The 22,079-nt window shown below is 35.8% G+C and overlaps 1 protein-coding gene and 3 non-coding genes across 7 annotated transcripts in view; 3 read left to right on the forward strand and 1 right to left on the reverse strand.

Annotated features, from left to right (window-relative positions):
• LOC100377469 (mitogen-activated protein kinase kinase kinase kinase 5) overlaps positions 1-9,137 on the reverse strand; it is a 45,589-nt gene extending 36,452 nt beyond the window's left edge. For all 4 annotated transcript variants that reach the window (XM_085494373.1, XM_085494366.1, XM_085494370.1 and 1 more), the window contains exons 1-2: positions 8,909-9,137; positions 2,530-2,587 (exon numbers count right to left, since the gene is read on the reverse strand). In XM_085494373.1, coding sequence (XP_085350499.1) covers positions 2,530-2,587; positions 8,909-9,010 — 160 coding nt within the window. In that variant the 5' untranslated portion in view covers positions 9,011-9,137. The remainder of the gene's footprint in view (positions 1-2,529; positions 2,588-8,908) is intronic.
• A 4,457-nt stretch (positions 9,138-13,594) lies between these two features.
• TRNAC-GCA (transfer RNA cysteine (anticodon GCA)) lies at positions 13,595-13,666 on the forward strand. Its single transcript has one exon. It is a non-coding gene; the product is annotated as a tRNA-Cys (tRNA).
• A 2,177-nt stretch (positions 13,667-15,843) lies between these two features.
• TRNAC-GCA (transfer RNA cysteine (anticodon GCA)) lies at positions 15,844-15,915 on the forward strand. The gene has a single exon. It is a non-coding gene; the product is annotated as a tRNA-Cys (tRNA).
• A 2,927-nt stretch (positions 15,916-18,842) lies between these two features.
• On the forward strand, positions 18,843-18,914 carry TRNAC-GCA (transfer RNA cysteine (anticodon GCA)). Its single transcript has one exon. It is a non-coding gene; the product is annotated as a tRNA-Cys (tRNA).
• The last annotated feature ends 3,165 nt before the right edge of the window (positions 18,915-22,079 follow it).

The raw sequence follows: 22,079 nt of genomic DNA on the forward strand, positions 1-22,079 counted from the left end.
ACAGTTCAAAATTCTGTGAAAACAATTTTGATTGCCCACTTTATCAAACGAAAACCATCACCAATACTGGCAAGAACAGACATGTTTTTTCATTCAGCAACTGTTAATTCAATCACATACAAAATTCTACGATAATTTGACATTAATTAGAATTAACAAACTAGAACAGAAACCACAAATTATGTAAATGGGTCATTCACAGAACAGTTGCAGGTACGAATCAGCAATAGTTTCAATCCAAACTTTAATTTTTCCCGCACAGCTAGCATACTAAAACGTGATAAACATGTCATCCCGGGATGTAGTATATTGTCTCTCGTTAAATACTTTGATGCCGAGAAGAACATCAGACCACGGCTATTTACCAAGTAAGAGATGAAAGATTTCGACCTAGAAGGTACAGCATACTGTCGTACCGCAGTATCACAATGCATAATGCCACTTTCACAAGGTAGCAGGAAGCGATGAAACGTCTCATCGAGAGGCACACGACAATAATAAGGTGGTATTAAATTAAATAGACCAGGAAACACCAGCAATTTTTGTCTTTTCTACAAGCCAGCTCAATTTTGGAGATCACTGAAACCAGCTTATACGTTTTGGGGTGTTCATCTCGCCTGAAAACCCCCAATTCAAGTTTTACAAAATACCATCTTCCAATAGTGCAAGTTTAAAAAATGCTGAGTGATAACATCCAATTATTTGTCTTCTTCTTCGAAAAAATCAGTTTGCTTTCAATTTCTAAGAAGTTAAAGTCATTAATATTCATTGCTGATCAAAAAAAGTGATCAACCATCAGTTTACGCTATTATTATTTCAGGTACATTTGGTACCCATTACTTCAAATTTACATATACATGTACAAGTAAATATACATATCACAACCATTTAATTTAATTTATTCGCACACTCTATGTTAGACATTCGCAAGACAATGAGATCTTGGTTGGCGTGCGGAAGCGCAAAACTTTCGCAACACTAAATTACTCATTAAAGGCCAAAGGTCATGCACTATTTCGTATCTATAATTGATCACTCGCCATTATGCTTTTTGTATTGATAAACCAAATTTCAAAGATGATTCCCAATTAGAGGGTTTGTTACAGCAAAGTTGAGGTGGGGCGAGGGGCGAGACCCACAGTGTGGATCCCATTGCATGTATATATTCTTTAGCATCTACAAACCCATCCTATCAAGTTTATCAGATCAGACGGCTGCAAAGTTGAATACTTCCGTCATCCCCACTATTCAACAGGAACCAGTGGAGCACAACCAAACAACAATTCACAGGTCATGGAACATAGACACAGTTGTTATTATAAAGCCCTACCATAACATAATGTCGATCACAACTGAAAAAACCACGATCAAGGCAATCGCAGAGAGTATCAAGTACTAATACATACAAAGTACAGAAATATAACACATCCATCACAAAAGCCTCCCCACCCCTCTCACGTCAAAACCATCTTCTAACTATGTAAACGATAAAGACAAAAATCAACAAAATATTTATAAAGAGACGCATCACTGTTAAAGACGGAAACAAAGTTTTGTACTGGTAGTATATACTCAGGAAATGATAAATGATCATGCACGATCTGCACGTAAATTTTAAAAGTTTAAATGTCATACTTTGTAATTTTAAAACCAAGGACAAGCCTGACTAATAGCAGTCAGTAATAAAAACGTTTTTTTTTACAAAAGATGATACCCTGTCAATGATCTAGAGGTCAGTGAACCCTACAGATAATTCACACCCTGTTGAAGATTACAACAACCGAAAAATTGTCGTTATTAAACTGCCACTTTGCAATCCCTGGGATTGCAGGAGTGCATCACTGGGAAATGTAATTTGAATGACCTACCCGTCATTTGCTATGTATCTAGATGTTATCAGAGATGATAATCCTGTCTACTAACATATTACGTACTTCGTGTCATGTCACAAACTATTTGGATTTATACTTTGATTTGAATAAATTTATGATAGACACCCATTTTGAAGACATGGATGTTTAAATGCAATGGAGCATGAGGAAGACGATAATAATTCAAGAAAGGACGAATATGAAATTAGACAGTAACGACTTGGAGACGGACACTAAAATGTGTTAACAGGAAAAGAATGAGAAATGCCATCCTTATAGAAAATCAGAATCGACCACTGGGGGATTTTCTAACAGGCCGACAACTTAGTGGATAAGCCATAGTGTGCGGAAACCATAAATCTTGATCTTTAGTACAGGACCTAGATGATTAATAGGGTTAATAGTTTATAGTTTATTATAGGAATTTGTTAGTTATATTTTTTGGTTAACCCAGGATGAAGGTTCAGTACGATAATTGCCGCCGTAGCTTGGTATTTTTCTTTCTTGCCTAACCACACTCAGCGGAACGCAAGATTTAAATACGTTATTACAATTAAATACCTTGCACTGAAGACGCATTGAGACATTTATCTGATACAAAAGTATATCAAGTTGCTATGGCAACTCATGTCATCTGAGAACTGTTTTCATGTTTTACCTGGTTCAATCTTGATGACTTTGATAGCAGCCAGCTCCCCTGTCGATCTCATACGAGCCTGTAATATAAAAACAAAACAAAATTTAGTACGGTAAATATGACAATAAATTTAGCTGCCTGTAATAACAAATAATGACACAGTCAAATGTTTTTGTTTATTTATATACAGATGAAATTTCCTGGTCAATTATGCAAATCACAATATTGTTTTTGTGCACATTATGCAGGATTCTAGAAAAAAAAAATTATTACACAATAATAATTTCTAAGGTAAAAAGCGATATATATATATTTATATTTGATACTCCATTTAGAAGTAATCATGAAACATGCTGGAGTCGTCAGGTTATTTCTGAGTACTATGCAACACAGTACCACAATAAATTACACATTCTTCAACGACTGCGTTCAACTCACTGATTCATAATTTGGAGACAAATTTCAACCTATCAATATGCAAGTGTAAATGCAACACAGGTTACATTTTCCTACTTTGAGTTTTCACACTGTGATCATAGAAACACACTTTAAAAATAAATATTGCAAACTTTCACACATAGCTGAGACCTAACACATTGCCTAGTGATGTAATTTTTCTCCACATTAATTTCGGCAACTTACGTAGCGGAGGCTTTCAGCAGGCAATGCAATAAATCAGGACAGGTATGCACAATAATTTATAAAAATAATTTATATTTTTAAACATAGACGACCATTCACTTTTTCATCATCAAACTAATTATAGCACGGTAATTTCCATCGAATAGATGTAGCTTGAAAACATTTTTTATACATGTGATTTATCCATGTGATAAGCATACTGCATCAAACAGCGTCAATTTCAGGATTATTTATCCAGGTTCTTATCTCATCATCGCATTCCAGTCCTGCTCCCAGGTTATAGGAAGAACGTAGTTTGACATTCCGGCTCCTGAGATCAACAAGATCATCATCATAAAATCTGTTTAGTGAAGTTAATTCCCATTAGGTGCATGTCTGAAGTCTGGCTGCTACTAGTACTAGTTGCTACCTTAGTATGACTGACTCTTTTTACCCCATCTTTACCTTATTTGCTCTATTGTATGCGTATATTTTTTATGATTTAGGGTGAAACAAATGCAATTTTGGTTTACATGTGCTTCTACTCAAGATGTGTTTTTAAAAGATCAAATACACAACCATGGAAATATTTACCTGATCCAGAGAAAGATATTGCCAACTAACCCCCCCCCCCTTAACTTTTTTTAACCATTCTAAATGAAGCTGTGTACTTGGCCAAAGAGGTTGGTTCTCTTGCAACAAGCAAGTAACTTTTACAACATATTTCATTGCTAAACAAATACTGTGGAATACTTTATTTTCGCTGGAATTAATTTTCGCTGAAAAGGCTTTTTGAGCATTTTGCATGGAATTTATTTTCACTGATTTTTGATGAGTTTAATGTAAAATATAGGAAAAAAAGTATATTCGCTGGATTTTATTTTCACGGAATCATCCCTTCAGCGAAAATAGCGAAAATAAATTCCAAGCGAAAATAAAGTATTCCACAGTATTCTACGCTAATTTCCATGCCAAGAATGCATTGTTTCTGGAGTGGCAATAAATATTAGAATGAGAATGAGGCAGAAATATAGAGATGTGACTATTTATATTCAAAGTTGCTAACTGTTTGTCTGTTAACCTGACATGCCAGACTTTGTATACGTAAATGGAGTCTGTTTATAAACAATAAATAGAACTGGTATGTAAAATGACAGAGACCTCAAACTGTGCCATTAAAGTTTACCAATATAGAACAATTTTGTGAACAGATAACAAAAGGCAGTTTATTTAGAGTTGTAGTGATGTACCAATGAATGACTTTTTCAAGAAAATCTTGATACAAATAAACATTATAAATTTAGCATACTATCACAGTTGTAAACAGGAGTTGGCAGAGCTATCTTAATACTGGGAATTCAGATAACAGATGGATGGGTATTTAGTTGTACATTGGTAGCTGTAGATTGGAGGGTTAATTACTAATCAAGAATAAAGAATAGGAGAACATGGACACCGAATAAATAGAACCATACATGTATTTTCAATTAAACAATTAAACTATACTTAGTAACAATAGTACCATTCCCGGATCAATTTTTGTTATGAAAATATCATGCAAAATGATGTTTTTAAAACAATCAAATAACAATAGCACATTGAATAATCAAAATCCTATGTCCTTGAAAACGGTTATAGATGAAACTACCATAAGATGAAGGCAATACCTAAAAAATTTGATATACCGGTAATGTAAAACCATTTATCTTCACTATTTTGATGATCTGAGCAATTTCACTTGGTTTTAAGTTCAAAAACTTGGTAAGGAAGACAACAAGTTTTATTGATATTTACATCATGATTCACGTAGATTTAATTTAGCAAATTTTAAATATCAACGAAAATAGTGAAATTAAAAACAAGCGAGTAATTAATACATTTATTTAAAGTACAACAAACTCAGCTGTATTACAGCATACTGTAGAATACTTTATTTTCGCTTGGAATTTATTTTCGCTAGACGAATGATTCCGTGAAAATAAAATCCAACGAATATACTTTTTTCCCTATATTTCACATTAAACTCATCAAAAATCAGTGAAAATAAATTCCATAAAAAACGGCCAAAAAGCCTTTTCAGCGAAAATAAATTTCAGCGAAAATAAAGTAAAGTAAATAAAGTAATGTAGGAAACATAATCACCATTCAATGTATATTCCTAGAATTACAAATACTTTGGTTTTCATAAATTGCTGACATCCAGCAGTCCTAATGCCAAGATCATGCATCACCATGTACCAGTATAATAATATCAATTTGTAAAAAAAAAAATCATCATTGCAAACAAACTCTGATTACAATAGTTGTATTATGAGAGAGGCTAATCTTTTTAATCGCTCCACACACGCGACTCAAAAGAATGTGAGTTCCAGGCTCCACACAAGGCACTGCCACTGTAGCTGCAAGTTCCATAGTTCTCTTTGTTTCGATGTGGTCAGTGTTGTATTGCAGCAGGGTTATTCCGACCATCGAGGGGCGATCATGAATTTTTGTGAATTTCAACGATTATGTCAAGACGCTGACAGATTGGTGATTTATTCCAAAAATATATATTGATCGATGTTCAGTTCTTTTTCTAATTACAATTGCTAGGAATACACTTCATAACTCATTGTTATCAAGCCTCCTCCAGTACCTCTACGTCACTATGATAAAGTACATTTGTCTACGTTTGATTTTACGTCGTTTTTCTAAGACCAATGTTATTCACAGAAATAGCAAAACTAACGATGTAGTTGCATTACTTAGCATGATGTATAGATAGACATATTCCAGACAATAATGTTTCGACGCGTTTCATGATGAAATTGGTCAATATAGAATGGGTTGACACACTTTGCAGTTATCACATGCTATGGAGGTAATGGAAAAGAAATCTTGTTTATGACCTATTCTATATCGGCGCCTCTTACAATGTTCGATACTATGCATAATATGTTAGCAATAAGCAGAAAAGAAAGGAAGGGTTTTCGGTCTTAATTGTGCAATATACAGGTTTTCTGGGTCAGGTTTTCTAAAAGTTGATGAATAGCGTTGTTGACAATACACCAACCAGCGGCTTTGTGACAACCTTTGTTCTCGGCTCATATACAACTAGAATTGGAGTTTATTTTTAGTGCCACATTTTAAAACATTTTCATGTATTTTTCTCTAATTTTTTTTTTTAATCAATATTGGACAAAATGCAAATACTTTCACATTGGGTAATTCTAATTTTAAAGGATGACATTAGTTGACTTGGTCATTTTAAAAGGTTGATAGAGTATGCTGTGTACCTGTACGAACAATATATGACAAGTGGATTTAAATCAGCGTCCTTCCACTTTCAAGTATTCTGATCTCACTGAGATATTTATTTAGTTCTTAACATTTTCAGCACCAGACTTCCTCGCCCACATTTTTCTGCAGCTATTTCTTACATTATTCAATATTTCTGGAAATGAAGCCTAATTTTTGAGCAAACAGACACAATCTGAGTCAATTTTCAGTTTTTACTCAAAAAAATTGGCTATTTGTGTCCCAATCATTTGAAGGAGAGTGCAGACTAAAAACGGGACTATTTTGTGAAACTGGAGGTGAAAATGTGAAAAGTACTAGTAAACAACGTATGTAAGTAATGATTAATTTATGCATTTTATTCAAAAAGCCATATTGTTTGTATGAGATTAACCAGAAGGTAACACATGTATTTGAGTACAATAGACTGGTAAGTATGTGGTAAACAATAGAAATGAAAGGTCATCGCTTGGACAACGAGCATGGTCTTAGAAAAGACTACTGACATTACATCCTTGTATTCCAAACGGCCATTTATTAATTAAAGCAGCAATAGTAGTAATTTTAAAACCTTTTTTTATTTGAAATGAATGTAACCAACAATAAAATCTTACTGAAGTATTGTTTTCGGCACACTTGCATTGGCAGAAAGTGACCGACCCTACACAAGACTAGTTTCACATAAAATGTGATGTGAAAACTAAAGGTCGAGTAGTCAACATTTTTGTTGAAATCGGTCATGTGATGGGGACTGTTGAAAATTAAGACGCAAAATGCACGCTATTGAGTGAAATGACCCCAAGATGGCAACCTATCTGACATTTCGAATAGAACCTCCAGTAAGTTGTCAACAAGTACCGTAGTCCTTGTCGCTTGACAAAACTGAATTTTAATAGAGTGCACCTTCTGGAGACCTAGACGTAACCCAGCGGCCATCTTTTTTCACTTTTCACCCGGTAACAGTGATTCAATGTACAACACGGGCGTACATGATGCTATGCTTTCAGTATTTACATTTTTGCAATGGTCGTTAAAAATTGGCACTAATGACCTGGAAAATGTTTTATTAAAAAAAAAAAAAAAGATTGATAGTTACAGCTATTGTCATAGTTATGTTGAAAACTGGGTCACATATAAACCATCTCACTAACTAGGGGGTTCTGAAATTGGGTGGTGGTTATTGTTATTGGTAAATATTTTATTCACATTGTTTACATTACAGAACTTTTTCTTCACACCACCCCCACCCCCCACCCCTCACCCACACCGCTCACCCCAGTTTCCAGATGGACCCATAACTGAACAAATAGGAAAATTTAATTGGGATTAGGATTTAATATTTCATGAGTCACATGTTTAGATACTAAAGAACCATTTGGTATAATTTGGAGAACAAAAAATTAGTGGAACTAGACTGAAATAAGCATGCAAGTACAATATTTATATTTAATAAATTACTATGACATCAATTTTTTTCGTCAACATAATCAACCGGCTAAAATAACTTAAAGCAAGGAAACAACTTGTTTATTCACAAGTAAAACATGAAGGAAGTTAAGTGTGAATCATAATGACTGGATTGAGTGGGTACAATTACTAACACAGTGTTTATAATAGAAAAAAAAATGAATATGATAACTAGTGAGCAATGCTCATTAATAGTATGACTCATCGGAAAAGGTCATAATAGTACTACTGCTGGCACAAGCAATGTTTCAATGTGAAAATCACGGCGCACGTTCACCGACACATGCTTTCGTTATGTTAGATTTAAACTATAAAACACTACGATAACTATTTTGTGGAAACCGCTGTAGGGGGGAGGGGGTGTCGCGTGTGTTTATTTATAAAAGGGCGTGATGACCACCGCATGAAGGCAGCGTGCATGCACGCTCAATCAATGAAAATGTGACCGTACATACGCAAACCGAGGACGTTCGGTGACAATACCATTTCCGGTTGTTGGTTCAACTTTGAATTGGAGGTATGTGAAGTACTTCTTGGAAAACTGAAATGGATTTTCTAGTCAAAGCGAAAAAAAACAATTTGGATGGGAGAGGGAGCAAGCCCCGTGGTTGTGGTAAATCATTAAACGTCTGTCTCCATGCATCAAATGAAGACATCGGGGACAGTCCATTCCCACATACATCAACTAAAATTTAGTTTGATAGACGTAAATGTCATTGTTTATAATAAACAAAAAATCCTCCGACATAATATGAAGCGAGTGACATTCCATAGCATTAAGTCAACACACGGGAATCGGAGATGTGGAAACTCTCGCCAGTCGTCGATGTTGTTTGTTGTCCCGATTTCACCGACCAACTTTTTTCGTAGTACAATTCCGCCTTGTTCTGATTGCTCCAATAAGTTTGCGACGGAAACACTCGATATAACAAGCATCACATGCTCGGCGGAAGTATGGGAACTGTCACCTTAACGCCCTGATAAAGAATAAAAACGTTCAGATCAACCCAAAGCAACAGTAAAAAAAAATCCTGACCTTGTAGACGTCGCCATACGTGCCGCTTCCTATCCTCTGGATCAAGTCAAAATCGTCCTGGGGATTTCGTCTAGATATCTCAGCGCTCGGTGCGGTTGCCATCTTCGTATAAAAATGTGATAAATCCGAGTAAAAATCATGTGAAATAGACGAAACTTAGTTGTAAATTTCATTGAAGTGACATTTGTTATCCATTGCGATGTCTTTTCCCTGGCCCCATTTCCTGTCATGCGCACATCTGTTTCTCGCGGATGATGGGTAGGTTAGGGTCACAAGAGGGCGCATTTTGAAAAATAAAGTTGAATAACATTCCAAACAATCTATCAACAGCGAAAGTCTTTTCAGTATAGAGTTACATTTGAAAGCAAACATGTTTTACTTTGAATTTATGCGAGTTTACAAAAATAGTAGTAATTATATGGTCTATTGGAATAATGTCCATTTATTCTGGACATCCGAGAAGAGCACCAAAATGACTGTCGACTGGTAAAACAGAACCACTATTTGACTAAGCGATTTGCAATTGTCAATTACTTTGTACTCGGCAAATATGTTTTTAAAAAAAGACAATTTATGACTGCAAAGTTGCAAACTGAAATATTTTAACAGTTATTATCTGATAGCAAAATTAATATAATATTACACCACAGTCAACTTCAATAAACAATATTATTGAAAATACATTAATTCAAAATCCTGAACGAAATATTTTTCCATTGTCTTACACGGCATCTTGATACATTTCATGTTACTTTCTTTAAATTTACGATAATTTAAGGCCTGAAAGAGAAACGCGATTTTTTTGAGAATCGAATGGAGATATAAGTATGTTGCTTATAGTGAGAAACAAATAAACGGTCAATAACTACTAATTCACTAAACATTTAACACTTGTGCAGTGAAGGTAAAAGTAAACTCCCTATTCAGGTATGAGAGAAAATATGGCAAAATGTGATCGCCCTCAGCGTTGCCATAAACAAAATTCATCCTGCTCGGACGCTCATCGCCATGGCTACGTGTTTACTGTTACTACGTTTATCGTAGCAGCACGGTTACTAAAATCTTTTTAGTAATCGTGGTAGCAGGTGTTACGTCCACTTTTAGGACAAAGTTGTGACAGTATATGTTTTGCGTTCTGAACGCGTTTTAACAAATATTGATGAAAAAAGCGTAAAATAACTGTCGTTACAATTTGCATACAGTTTCTTGTTTATTTTGTGGTGTTTTTTTAAGAAAAAAAAATCTGGGAGTGTATAAAACAACTTTTTATTTTCTCGATAATCCAGCTTTCGCCATTTACACACTCCCATGATATTTTATTTTATTGAAAAAAACAAGACTGTATGCAAGTCTAGTGGCGCCCGGGAGCATGTAAAACACAGTAGCTGTGTTGCACGTATAATCATCAATCTAAAAATCTCAGCACAGTTGTAGTCACAAATACGAAGCTTATTATTCATTCATGCCATGCATCGCGGATAATATGACATTTCGGTACATTTCTCTGAGATAGCGCCCTCTCTGTTATGGTGACGATTTTTTTTTCTTTCATTTTAAAACACGTGTCAGTTTTCTCAACCCCCTGTTTTCTAAAAACATGGCATCATGTTATTTATAACTGTTGTAGATCCTGAGAACTAGCCACTGAATATGTTGTCGGGAATAAATGGTATTCTGGACAAGCTTTATTAATTAATCCTTGCAATATTCCAATATAAAGATAAGATAATATAATATAATATATAAAATATGTGTGTGGCTAAAACTTACATGGCCGAATGTTCCGTGGCTGGAAAGTCTTGGGAGGCATATGGTGACCGAAATTTCCTACATTTGACATTGTTACCGGCTAGGCCATTTTCACTCCCGAAGCGTTTAATGCGAATGAAGCGATAACTCAAATGAAATTGCGAACAAGCAACCAAATGGTGGCCCAAAACGATTTCCAATATCCAGACGCGCTGAAATGATTGAAATTATAACATTTTGGACACATTTTCCATAATTCGAACATACAATATTTATGTCATCAAATGCGTAACAGAACATGATTACAGTTTGACTATAAAACCATATTTGTTGAAACATTTTTTTTTATTGCAGACGCTATGAGAAAACTTGAAGTCAACAAAACACATTTACAGTTTTTATAATTCCATCGGACCATACATGTAAGCATGGAGCTAGAAATCTTTTTTTTACCTCCATGATGTAAGATACCAAGCTAGTACTTATGTGCGGTGGTGTCGCGCAGCGCGTGTTTGAATTTTTATGTAAATAAACAATGTATTTTACACGCGTTGTATACGTCGCTATGAGTCCCATGTCGAACAGGGTGCGGCGTGACGACTACCGCCCCTTAACACACCGATTCCCAGCGTCGTAGATTGTATAATATTTTCATAAGCCGGGTATAGCCACGGTTCGTCAAAATATCAGGAACTGGTGACATTAAACGAAATGCAGTACGCTTTTCTTTACCTCTGTCACGATTCTGAACAACAATGGCGCAACAAGAGATCTATAAACACAACATATATTTGCATATGCTAGGTTTGCCCAAACTTACAATCAGGTCTAGAACAGCTTCATATATAACTTGGAAACGACTGACACTAAAATAAACATATATATTGCCCCATATGTAGTAGCACATACGGCCACGTTGAGGCTTCGGCCGAATAAATGGTCCTTGGCTAGCGAAGATGGGTAATTTCTGTCACCGGGTAGATCTCCTGTGTAAGAGGTATCTGCCAAGCGAGTTAAGTTCTCAATTCTACGCTTTCAATCGCAACTTTATCATGATGAAGAATTTGCAATAATTACATGTATATGTTGCCTTTATTACATTTCACGTCGACTACAGTGTCACAGTTTTTACAAATAATTTCACGTCAGACCTATCGGTCAGTCCGGGGTTACAAAAACGTTGTACTTGATCTTTGTGTGTATATATGTCTCCTTTGCTGATATTGTAATGTATTATTTCTCTTGAACGGCCCCCTGTCACTTTTCTTCCAAATGTTGTAATACCGATCAAAATGAGGCGCGTGCTGATTGGATAATAGTTGAACTATCTCAATAATGTCACACGAACATTTCTGGATTGATCAATTTGAATTCTAACCTCCATTTTGATTTATAAAACATTATATTTATAAAATGTTTATAAAGACCACAGCTTTTTGTTCTTTACTGTAATACCAGGTAGATGTTTTTACCTCTTACCGTGACGAGAATTTGAGTGATTACAATGATTACTGTGACGAGTCCTTACTAAAAATAGAACGATTCGTTTTGAATCCCAGGAAAGAGTATTGCCTAAACCATGGAAGGTACTAACGTTAGTACCTTTCATGCCTAAACAAGGCCCTTTGAAAAAAACATTGCAATGTAACAACAGTTATAAATAAATCTGTCGCTATTTAAGTTTTGTTTACTAAGTTGTTTGTCCGAATCAAGTGTTTTCCTGATTAATAAATCACATGACGCTATTGGAAATGTATCCATAGCAACGTGATATAAACACGCAATTTTGTAGTGCATTTCTTGTACGAACATGTTATAATAAGGTTGTAAAGATATGCTCAGGTATTTAGTATTTAGTGGCGTATATAAGATCTCTTTAGGAAAATTACTTATTCTGGGGTTGATAGTAACCTCGCACATTCTTTTCGGTATATATGATCATAATTGATTGAGTTCTTGTAGTTCGGGGATATAGCTCAGTGGTAGAGCATTCTACTGCAGTTAGAGAGGTCGCTGGTTCGAACCCGGGTGTCCCCTTCAATTTTAACCAATGGTTGTACTCTTCTTTAGAAACTCAACATTTCGACATTCAAAATAAGCCGAAGCATGTACAAACAAACCTGTTACATGTAATATTGTTGGGTAGCCAATGATGTACAAACATGAAAGTGGCTTCGCACAATCTCTATCAACCAAATCAGTATCACAGACTTGCCTGAAAAATGCGTATACTAGTAATCACAGATTTGTGACTGTTAACCCTTTAAGAATAAGCACTGTTGTTTTTAAAATCTCCCACAATGTTGGTGAATGTGACAGCGTGGTACAGTGTATTGTACGTTACAAGGTGACTCACACCTAAGCGATACTTATTGTCTACCCATTGTCCTTTGCATCTACTACGTCGATAATGTCGGTGTAACCACACCCAACGTCGAAAACATTGATTTCCGTATAAAATCTTGCACAATAAGGGAGGGGGTATAAATCTGTTTTGAAGATGAAAATCATCACCAAAGTAAAAGTTAATTTGTGCAGAGTTGAAAAAGTTAGTTGAAATTTCCTTATAAGCGTAGTTCATGTCAAATCAGTGTATCGTCCACCGTTCGTCCCAATATTGTCAACAGCCAGTGACATCAGCTTTAATCAACTTCCCTTTTCCCACGCACTAAACACGTGACGTATACACAACAACTTATGACGTATTTAACATGAGCCATACATAACACAACATATGTTGACTTGACCTTATATGCTATGTTTAACTAACCATACAACGGTTATGTATATAACTAGAAAATAATTGTCAGCCAAATAAACATCATGAAATAAAAAATAGCCACATAATTTAATAAAATATTTAATTACTTTAGTTAAAAGTATCACAATGATAAATTGAAATTATATAATGTCAACATACTTCAGTAGTAAGGGTCAGGGGATATAGCTCAGTGGTAGAGCATTCGACTGCAGATCGAGAGGTCCCTGGTTCGAACCCGGGTGTCCCCTTCAACTTTTAATCAACATTTTTTTTAGAATCACCAGTCATATGTGTATAAATACATGTACTGAACTCGTACCCCCGGGGGTACGAGTACAGTTCATGGAAAATACTAAAAAACGAAATCAACATGTCAAGTTTAAATACAGTGAGCCCCAACTACATATATAACTAGGACATCATCCAAATAAACATTATGACACAAAAATATGCAAATGTTTTGTAAAAAATTTAAATAATTTTGTCGAAATATTCCAGTGATAATAATATAGTAGTATAATATCAGCGCAATTTAGCACATGAATTTATAGCTCAGGGGTAGAGCATTCGACTGCAAATAGCGAGGTCCCTTGTAGATTTGTTAGCTTGTGTTTTCCGCGAAGAATGATAACTTTAAATTTTTGGATGTTTTCCATTCTTATTTTTTCACTAAACCAGGAATTCCATCACGGCGACTACACACCCATTTACATTTTCTGAGATTTATTGATCTTGACATGTTATTTCATCTGGTAACCCGGCTACAATAATAGAAGACTCTGGGTCATCGACGTCGTTCAATTTATTCGCCGTGCTACTCGCCAACTGTTGCTCCTCTGTTTCCCTCTATGGCGTGTAACCGGTCCTAAATATGGGATAATTTGGCAGCAAATCGGCGTATTTCCAATAGAAAGCCATCTTTCACTGCAGCAAACTGGAATTCAGATGTGTCAAGTTACTCGTTTTTCTTGGTATCCAATTTACTTTCGAGGGTACGACACATGAACTTTTTTGAGTTATAAATAGAAAATCATTTCCAAAATTGCCGTTTCCATGGTTATCGCCCTTTCTTTACTTCTCAATCGATCAATTACTTGTTAAATTATCCTGCTTACAGACAAACAAACCAGCCAATTCAACACTACTGAAACATAATCCATGATGTGCTCAGGTAACGTACTTTGAGTTGCGCCCTCTCAGTTCCCTATGATGCACACCTTGTACTTACGACATCATCCTGACGGTCACGGTTAAATATCCAGTATCCAATTCATCACCCGGATGCTTCTGTACCGGAAACCACGTGATGATTTTAACTTTCATTTCAAGTTTGGTCTTTTAGAAATTACTGTTAGCTCTTTCGGTCAAAAAAAAGCTTACACAATTACTGCGGGTGCCGTGGAAGTGTTTCGGTGTTTTGTGAGAGTTATATAACACGTTTGCGGACTCGACCAGATTCGCTCACGTTCCAAATTAGTGTGTCAGCGGTGAAACCACGAAACGGAAACCTGATCTTAAAGGACGATAGCCGTCGTGCCACGCATACGCGAGATATATGGGTCTCATATAAACAAAGATGGCGACTTTGACTGTTGCGCAGATCACAGTCCCACTATCCAGATCAACAAGTACAAACTGAGATGCTACCAGCTGAGGCATTAATAAGTTTTTTTTTTATAGATAATTGGAAGGTATCGAAGGAGTCACCGGAGGTAATTAGTGCAAGTCACGTCCAGGTCAAACCTCATATACTTGTGATGTGTTTTGAATTACCAGAGCGCATTGGATTGTGGGAAAATCAATATTTACCAACACAAATGTTGCAAGTGCGCAGCCCGACGACCACCGCCCTTTAACATGGTAGTAATGTGGACAAAAAATCTAATCAAACATTTTAGTTTGAGACACATTTTATATTACTAACACTACAGCGGAGAAAGACGACTTGAACTGATTTATTTTTTTGTTTTGCCTTTTAGAAATTGTTGTTAAACTTCTCATTTAACCATAGAGGGGGTATGATTTAACATATGTTTATTGGCTTCTAAATTACTTTGATATTCGAAAAATTAACCGTAGAGGATTTATTGCTTTGGACCTTTGTCTATTTTGTCCGACAACTGAACAGTCAGCTTTAATCATAGTTATTTTCCCACGCACTAACACGTGACGTATACACAACAACTTATGGCGTATTTAACATGAGCCATACATAACACTCCATATGTTGACTTGATATTATATGCTTTGTTTAACTAAGCATACAATGGTTATGTACATAACTAGAAAATCATTGGCACCCAAATAAACATCATGAAATATAAATAACCAAATGATCTTGTGAAATATTTCAATATTTTAGTCAAAATATCACTATGATATTATTATAGTACATGTAGTATAATGTCTGCTTCAGTGAGTAGTTGGGGATATAGCTCAGTGGTAGAGCATTCGACTGCAGATCGAGAGGTCCCTGGTTCGAACCCGGGTGTCCCCTTCAATTTTACCCAACTTTATCATACTGCTCTTAAAAAACTCCTCATATTGCCAAACGATATTTGTGAGGATGTTCCGTGTTTTTACAATACATTGGCCAAATCAGTATTATAGACGGTTTCCATGAGATTGCGTTAAAGATAACTCGTGATAGTTTAACATGGTACGGGTTCAATTTTGTCTTTAACACTGCACAGTGATTCACACCAAAGCAACACCGTGACATTTGGAGTGGATTTCTATTGTTGTTGTTTTTTCTTGCATTCAAATTACGTCAACAATGGTTGAAATTCACGCCTAACAACGAAGCATAAATTTCTGTGCGTGTTAGGCGTTCATTTTTGTCACTATACCTCGACGAATTTCGAAATCCAGCACAGTATTTATGTAAAAACTGCGCATAGTCCGATGAACTGTCCCATAAGTTATAACTGTGTTTGAGTTTTCGACAAAAAATGTATTGTGTATTAGCCCTATGAATTCTACTGTTAAATTGTTAGTATTTGAGTTCATGGGCAGAAAGCAATACAAAATAATAATAGTCACGATTGACACTTGTTTCTCAATTTAACTGTTTCAATGATGTTTCTAATCTACAGGTGGTTCGAAGTAAGAAATTAACAAAGGATAACATGTGTTTGTATTCAATTGTCCGTGACGAGGTCCCGCGTGATTAAATTTTTAAGGGGCGTTCAACCAGTTGCTCTGTTATGTCAATATTATGGAATGTTTCTAAGCAATCTCTGTTTGTTCTCAGACAAACTCAGTCTGAGGTTTGTTCAAATCACAGTCCCTCAGAGAGACGGTGTATAAATCAATGACGGAACAATAATGGGGTACCACAATGTGCGTTATTTAACCATGACATTAAACGAAATCTCTTATAATGTTTCCAGTCTCTTCAATTTTATTTTTAGCGTGCAATCACTCACACGCACGTGGATTTATATTCTTTATTTAACCTAAATCAGAGCTCACCTTTACTAGCTGTGCTGTAAATCACACGGGCCAACACTATTGGAGCGTTGCCTCCGACATAACATTGGGTATTGTACTTTAATTTGTCTACCAAATACATACGTTATTTGACTAGTATACGTGTCCTAATTGTCTGTATAAAAATATAATAATTGGCATTTATTTTAGTTGGCATGAAGAAAAAAATCTACATAATGTACGTGTATAAAAAACATTACAATAAAACGTCAAATATAATGATAATACTGCTACTAGAAAAACAGCCGGGTGTCCCCTTCAATTTTACGCAGCACCTGTATCTCCTAAGCGAAGTCGACAGCGTTTCTTATTATTCAACATTAGGGAAATCTACACGAGTGTATCACTGACGTCATGATTCAAAAGATTTAACACCAATTCAATATTTCCGAAATCAATTTGTAGAGCGCATTGTATTGTATGTATCTTGTATCGTTATCATAGTCGATCTATGATGTATCTAAACTATCTATTTACCTAATCCGCTCAATCTGTCGTCCAGATTCCTATTCGTACTTTATTTCTTTGCTGATCCAGATGTTGTTTGCTGCCCTCAGCGGCATTGGTTGAAAAGTTATTGCATCATCTTGTTTTTCAATATAATTTAGAACTGGCGTAAGCTTAAAGCGCGGTAGTCGTCGCGCTGCGCATGTGCGAGATATATGGGTCTCATATAAACAAAGATGGTGACTTTGACTCTCGCGCAGATCAACGAGTACGAACTGACACGTTTCCAAGCTTTAATTAGGTAATTTTCATGTGATTGGAAGGTATCGAAAGAGTTACCGGCGGTAATCAGTGCAAGTCGCGCTCAGGTCAAACCTCATACTTGTGATTTCCATTTGAAGAGCGCATTGGATTGTGGGAAAATCTATGTTTATCAACACAAATGTCGAACATGCGCAGCGCGACGACTACCGCGCTTTAATAATAATAATACTTGTTTGCATGTATTGATTTTGCCAATAAATTAGAATGAAAAAAAAAGAAACAAATAATAAAACATTTACTAAAACGGTATTTGTTACACAGTAGTGCAACTTCCATCACCAAAACAATGAATTGAATCAAATAGCCCAAAGAGCTGCGTGCCTGAGAGTGACAAAACGGCTGTTCACTGTCTACAACGGAAATGAGCGATACAACGAAAATATATATTTTGAGAAAGGTTTTTGAATTTTACATTCACTAGTTTATTTCCCGAATATTCGCAAATCGACCTCTCTATGAACAATTCGCGAACATCGTCAAAGCACAGTCACTCTACTAGTAGAGTGAATGTGGTCAAAGTGAAACTTTTTTGTACTCAGTAAGAAACGTTGCAACAAGGAATGAATAATGTGATTATTATTCCCATGCTGGATTGTATATGGTTATTAATGAAGAATCTATATGCTCGGTAGCATGTCCACGGCGTGCCACTTCGTTTTGTTCAATTTTTGAGAGACATTATGAATGTAAACATTCAGGGAGAGTTTCTCAGCAAGGATCCAGTATCGTTCAGGCTGTTTATTTAGATCATGATGACGGAACACCAAGGCAGCACCACAGTGGGCGTTATTTACCATGGCGGTTATATTTTTACTAATCTCTTCAATTTCGTTTACAACTGTGGATTTAAATTCTTTATTTAATCCATATCAAGATAAATGTTAACACTATGTTTTAAATCACACGAGCCAACACCATTTTCGCGTTGCTCTGACAATAACAATGGGTATTGTACATGTACTATAATTTGTATATACCATGTACCTAAGTTAAATGGATCTGAATGTATAATTTTCCTATTTGAAGGTTTCTGTAATAAATATAATAATTGTAACCCTGACTGGCATTCATATAAAACACGTAATCGGTATGTGAATAAATTTACATCAACACTACAATAAAAAAAATAACTATTTTATACTGCTAGTTTGGTTCAGTCGTGGGGATATAGCTCAGTGGTAGAGCATTCGACTGCAGATCGAGAGGTCCCTGGTTCGAACCCGGGTGTCCACTTGTATTTTGTTGTGGTTCATTGTTGTCGACTATAGTAATTACGTATCATCTTGTATCTCAAAATTCTGAAACGAAGTATGCAGCGTTCTCCAGTATTCAACATTGGGGGATATCTACACGATTCTATCACTGACGTCACGATTCAACAGATTTCACACCAATTTGATTTGTAGAGCGTATTGTATCGTATTTATCTTCATTATAGTCGAACTATGGTGTATCAAAACACAACGTTTATACATGTAGTTATATATCTATTGTGTATCCGTTATCTGAAACTCAATCTCTCGTCCGGATTCTTGTTCGTAGTTTTTCAGTTTGCTGAGCCAGATGTTAGATGCTGCCCTCAGCGATATTGGTTGAAAAGTTATTGCATCATCTCGTATTTGGGTATAATTCAGAACTGACGTAAGCTTACGCAGTACGTTGTTTTTTACGGCCACAAATGCTGACTTTAGTAACAACGCATTATCTCGTATCTCGATATTCTGAAACTAAGTATACAGCGTTCCTTAGTATTCAACATTGGGGTATATCTACACGATTGTATCACTGACGTCATGATTCAACAGATTTCACACCTATTTAATATTTCTGAAATCGATTTGCAGAGCGTATTGTATTGTATTTATCTTGTATGTTAGCATAGTCGAACTATGTTGTATCCAACCAAATACGTTTTATCTATTTTATCTCGTCCGGATTCTTTTTCGGGCTTTATCTGTTTGCTGAGCCAGATGTTATATGCTGCCCTCAGCGGTATTGGTTTAAAAGTTATTGCATCATCTCGTATTTGTATATAATTTAGAACTGACGTAAAGCTTACATAATACGTTGCCTGTATGTATTAATGTTGTCAATAAATTAGAATTAAAACAACAAACAAATATTTGCTGTAACGGCCACACAAAAAACACTTACAAGACCAAAACAATAAATTGAATCAATATGTAGACCTATTGATGAGTAGAAGTATCTGGCAACATGAAGTGAGTATCCCCGACTTGTTATGACACGCTGTGTTTCAGCCAATCAACGCCTTGTCGTACAGAAATGTTGCTCGTAACTCGAAGTTCGGTCAACTGTTACTTAAAGTTCGAGCTACAATTCAGCATCTCCATTTTGTTCATCTTTCACAAATTGAATAACGTATTCTAGGTTGCGTACCAAAGTTTTAGCTGAGTTCTTCCTTCTCGGATTTAATAAAAAACTAGAGGCAGGAAATCAACAAGTTCAATGAATATACTAAATAAACTGGAAGTAAATAACACCATACATAATTTTTTGTTGAAAACAAACTCTACGATGGTAGTTCATGATGTGGAACGTTTGGCTTGTAATGAAATACTCGAAGCGCGTTTTCGAATTCCGCGGAACGCGCTAAGAAGCCGCCCGCGATATCACGTGACTATGGCACACTGCATTGTGGGTATAGAATGTTTCTTGTTGCCAAGAGACGTCGTCAATCGCCATTTCTCGATAATATTTTGCCTTGCGTGCATCTATATCGTTAACTCCTTGACGTTTCAAACATTACAACATTATTCTTTTACAAACTAATCATGGGAACGAGTCATTCAACGAAATATGAGTACACCGATGTCAAGTCAAGTGTTTCAGAGGTCAATGACTTCCAAAGGTAAGTAAAAAAACAACTCGCGATTTGCTTGCACCAACTCATTCGCAATTGTTTTTACTCGCAATTCACGAGTCTTGTTTTCTTACCGGGTTTATATAAAGCTATTTTTTTTATCAACAGCAACGTTGACAGTGGTACAGCGCCATCTAACTTTGCGTCTGAGCTGGAATACATGACGACATTTGAGGGCGTCCTACAAGACTTTGTAACTCAGTTTCTGCAGATGAAAGACGAGAATGCCAGATATCGGACCAAATGCGAGTCCAACATACTACGGTGTTTTCGTAAAAAGAAGAGATCGAATGATTATGATTGCCCAGACAAAATTCATGACTTGCAGAAAATTTTTAAAGCAATGCAAGAACAAGTATTTGTACTGGTGGAAAGAAATGGGTCACTGCATCGGCATGTACTCTCCTCGACGAAGGATGAAAGTGAAGTTCAACCGAATGAATTACAAAAGACATGTCTGAAAGAACAGTTAGAAAAAGAAAGAACCGAGAAAAAACAATTGTGGAACGAATTAATAGACTTAAAGTTAAACTTGGAGATACGAGACACTTTAAGAAGCGAGGCTGAAAAAAATAACCGTGAAAGATTATCGTCAATTGACTTACTAAAACAAGAATTGGAAAAAACAAAAGATGAATTGGACAAGTCAAGGGACAGGGAACTTAAATTAAGTGATGACGTCATAGAACTTAAAGAAAACATCAAAGAGTTAACAGAGATTGCGACTGACACGTTGCAAAAACATAACAGCAACGAGGAGGAATACGAATGGAAAATATCACAATTGGAAGACCAGCTCAGCAATTTTAAAACGTGCAAAAAAGAAATCACCGCGTTGAGAAACGAAAACAGGAAATTCAAGGAACTGTATGGTAAATACAAGTCTCGAAGAAAGAACACCATGCAACATTACTCGGGTTTGATCGGAGAACTTCGGAAATCTTCACCGAATAATTCGATGCTTGAAGAAACACATTCGATGTTAACCGAGAGTTTGAAAAAATATGACAGAAAATCTTTTAAATAAAGCTTGACTATATAATGTATACTATGATGGTTTCTTTATTTTCTTCACCCCTGAAGTAGCCAGTACCTATTGCTACATGACGTAGTGCCGTGTGTTGTCCATTACATAACGACACGTGATATTAGAACCACAACACGTTCCGGTGATACCAAGTACTAGTATAGGTTCTGACCTAAATACAACTCGGTTAATTGTGTTGAAAATAAAAAAATGGTTTATTCATACAGACCATTTTTGCAATGAAAACTGCCTTTTTCTCGTGAATTCTTGTGTTTTATTTCCCATCATAGAGGGCGGTATTACTATATGATTTTCGAAAAAAAAAAACAATTTCCTGCCTATGTACGATAATGAAAGTACTCTCGCTACATATCATATTGCGTGTACATAAATACAATTTGTTTATTTTCATATATGTTCTCGTTATTAAGGTAGAAGCCTACTCATCTTTTTTGAGAGAGTTGGTCATAAATCACATGACAACGTT

The sequence above is a fragment of the Saccoglossus kowalevskii genome, chromosome 2 (genome assembly GCF_978046115.1).
Source record: "Saccoglossus kowalevskii chromosome 2, keSacKowa6.1, whole genome shotgun sequence".
NCBI lineage: Eukaryota > Metazoa > Hemichordata > Enteropneusta > Harrimaniidae > Saccoglossus > Saccoglossus kowalevskii.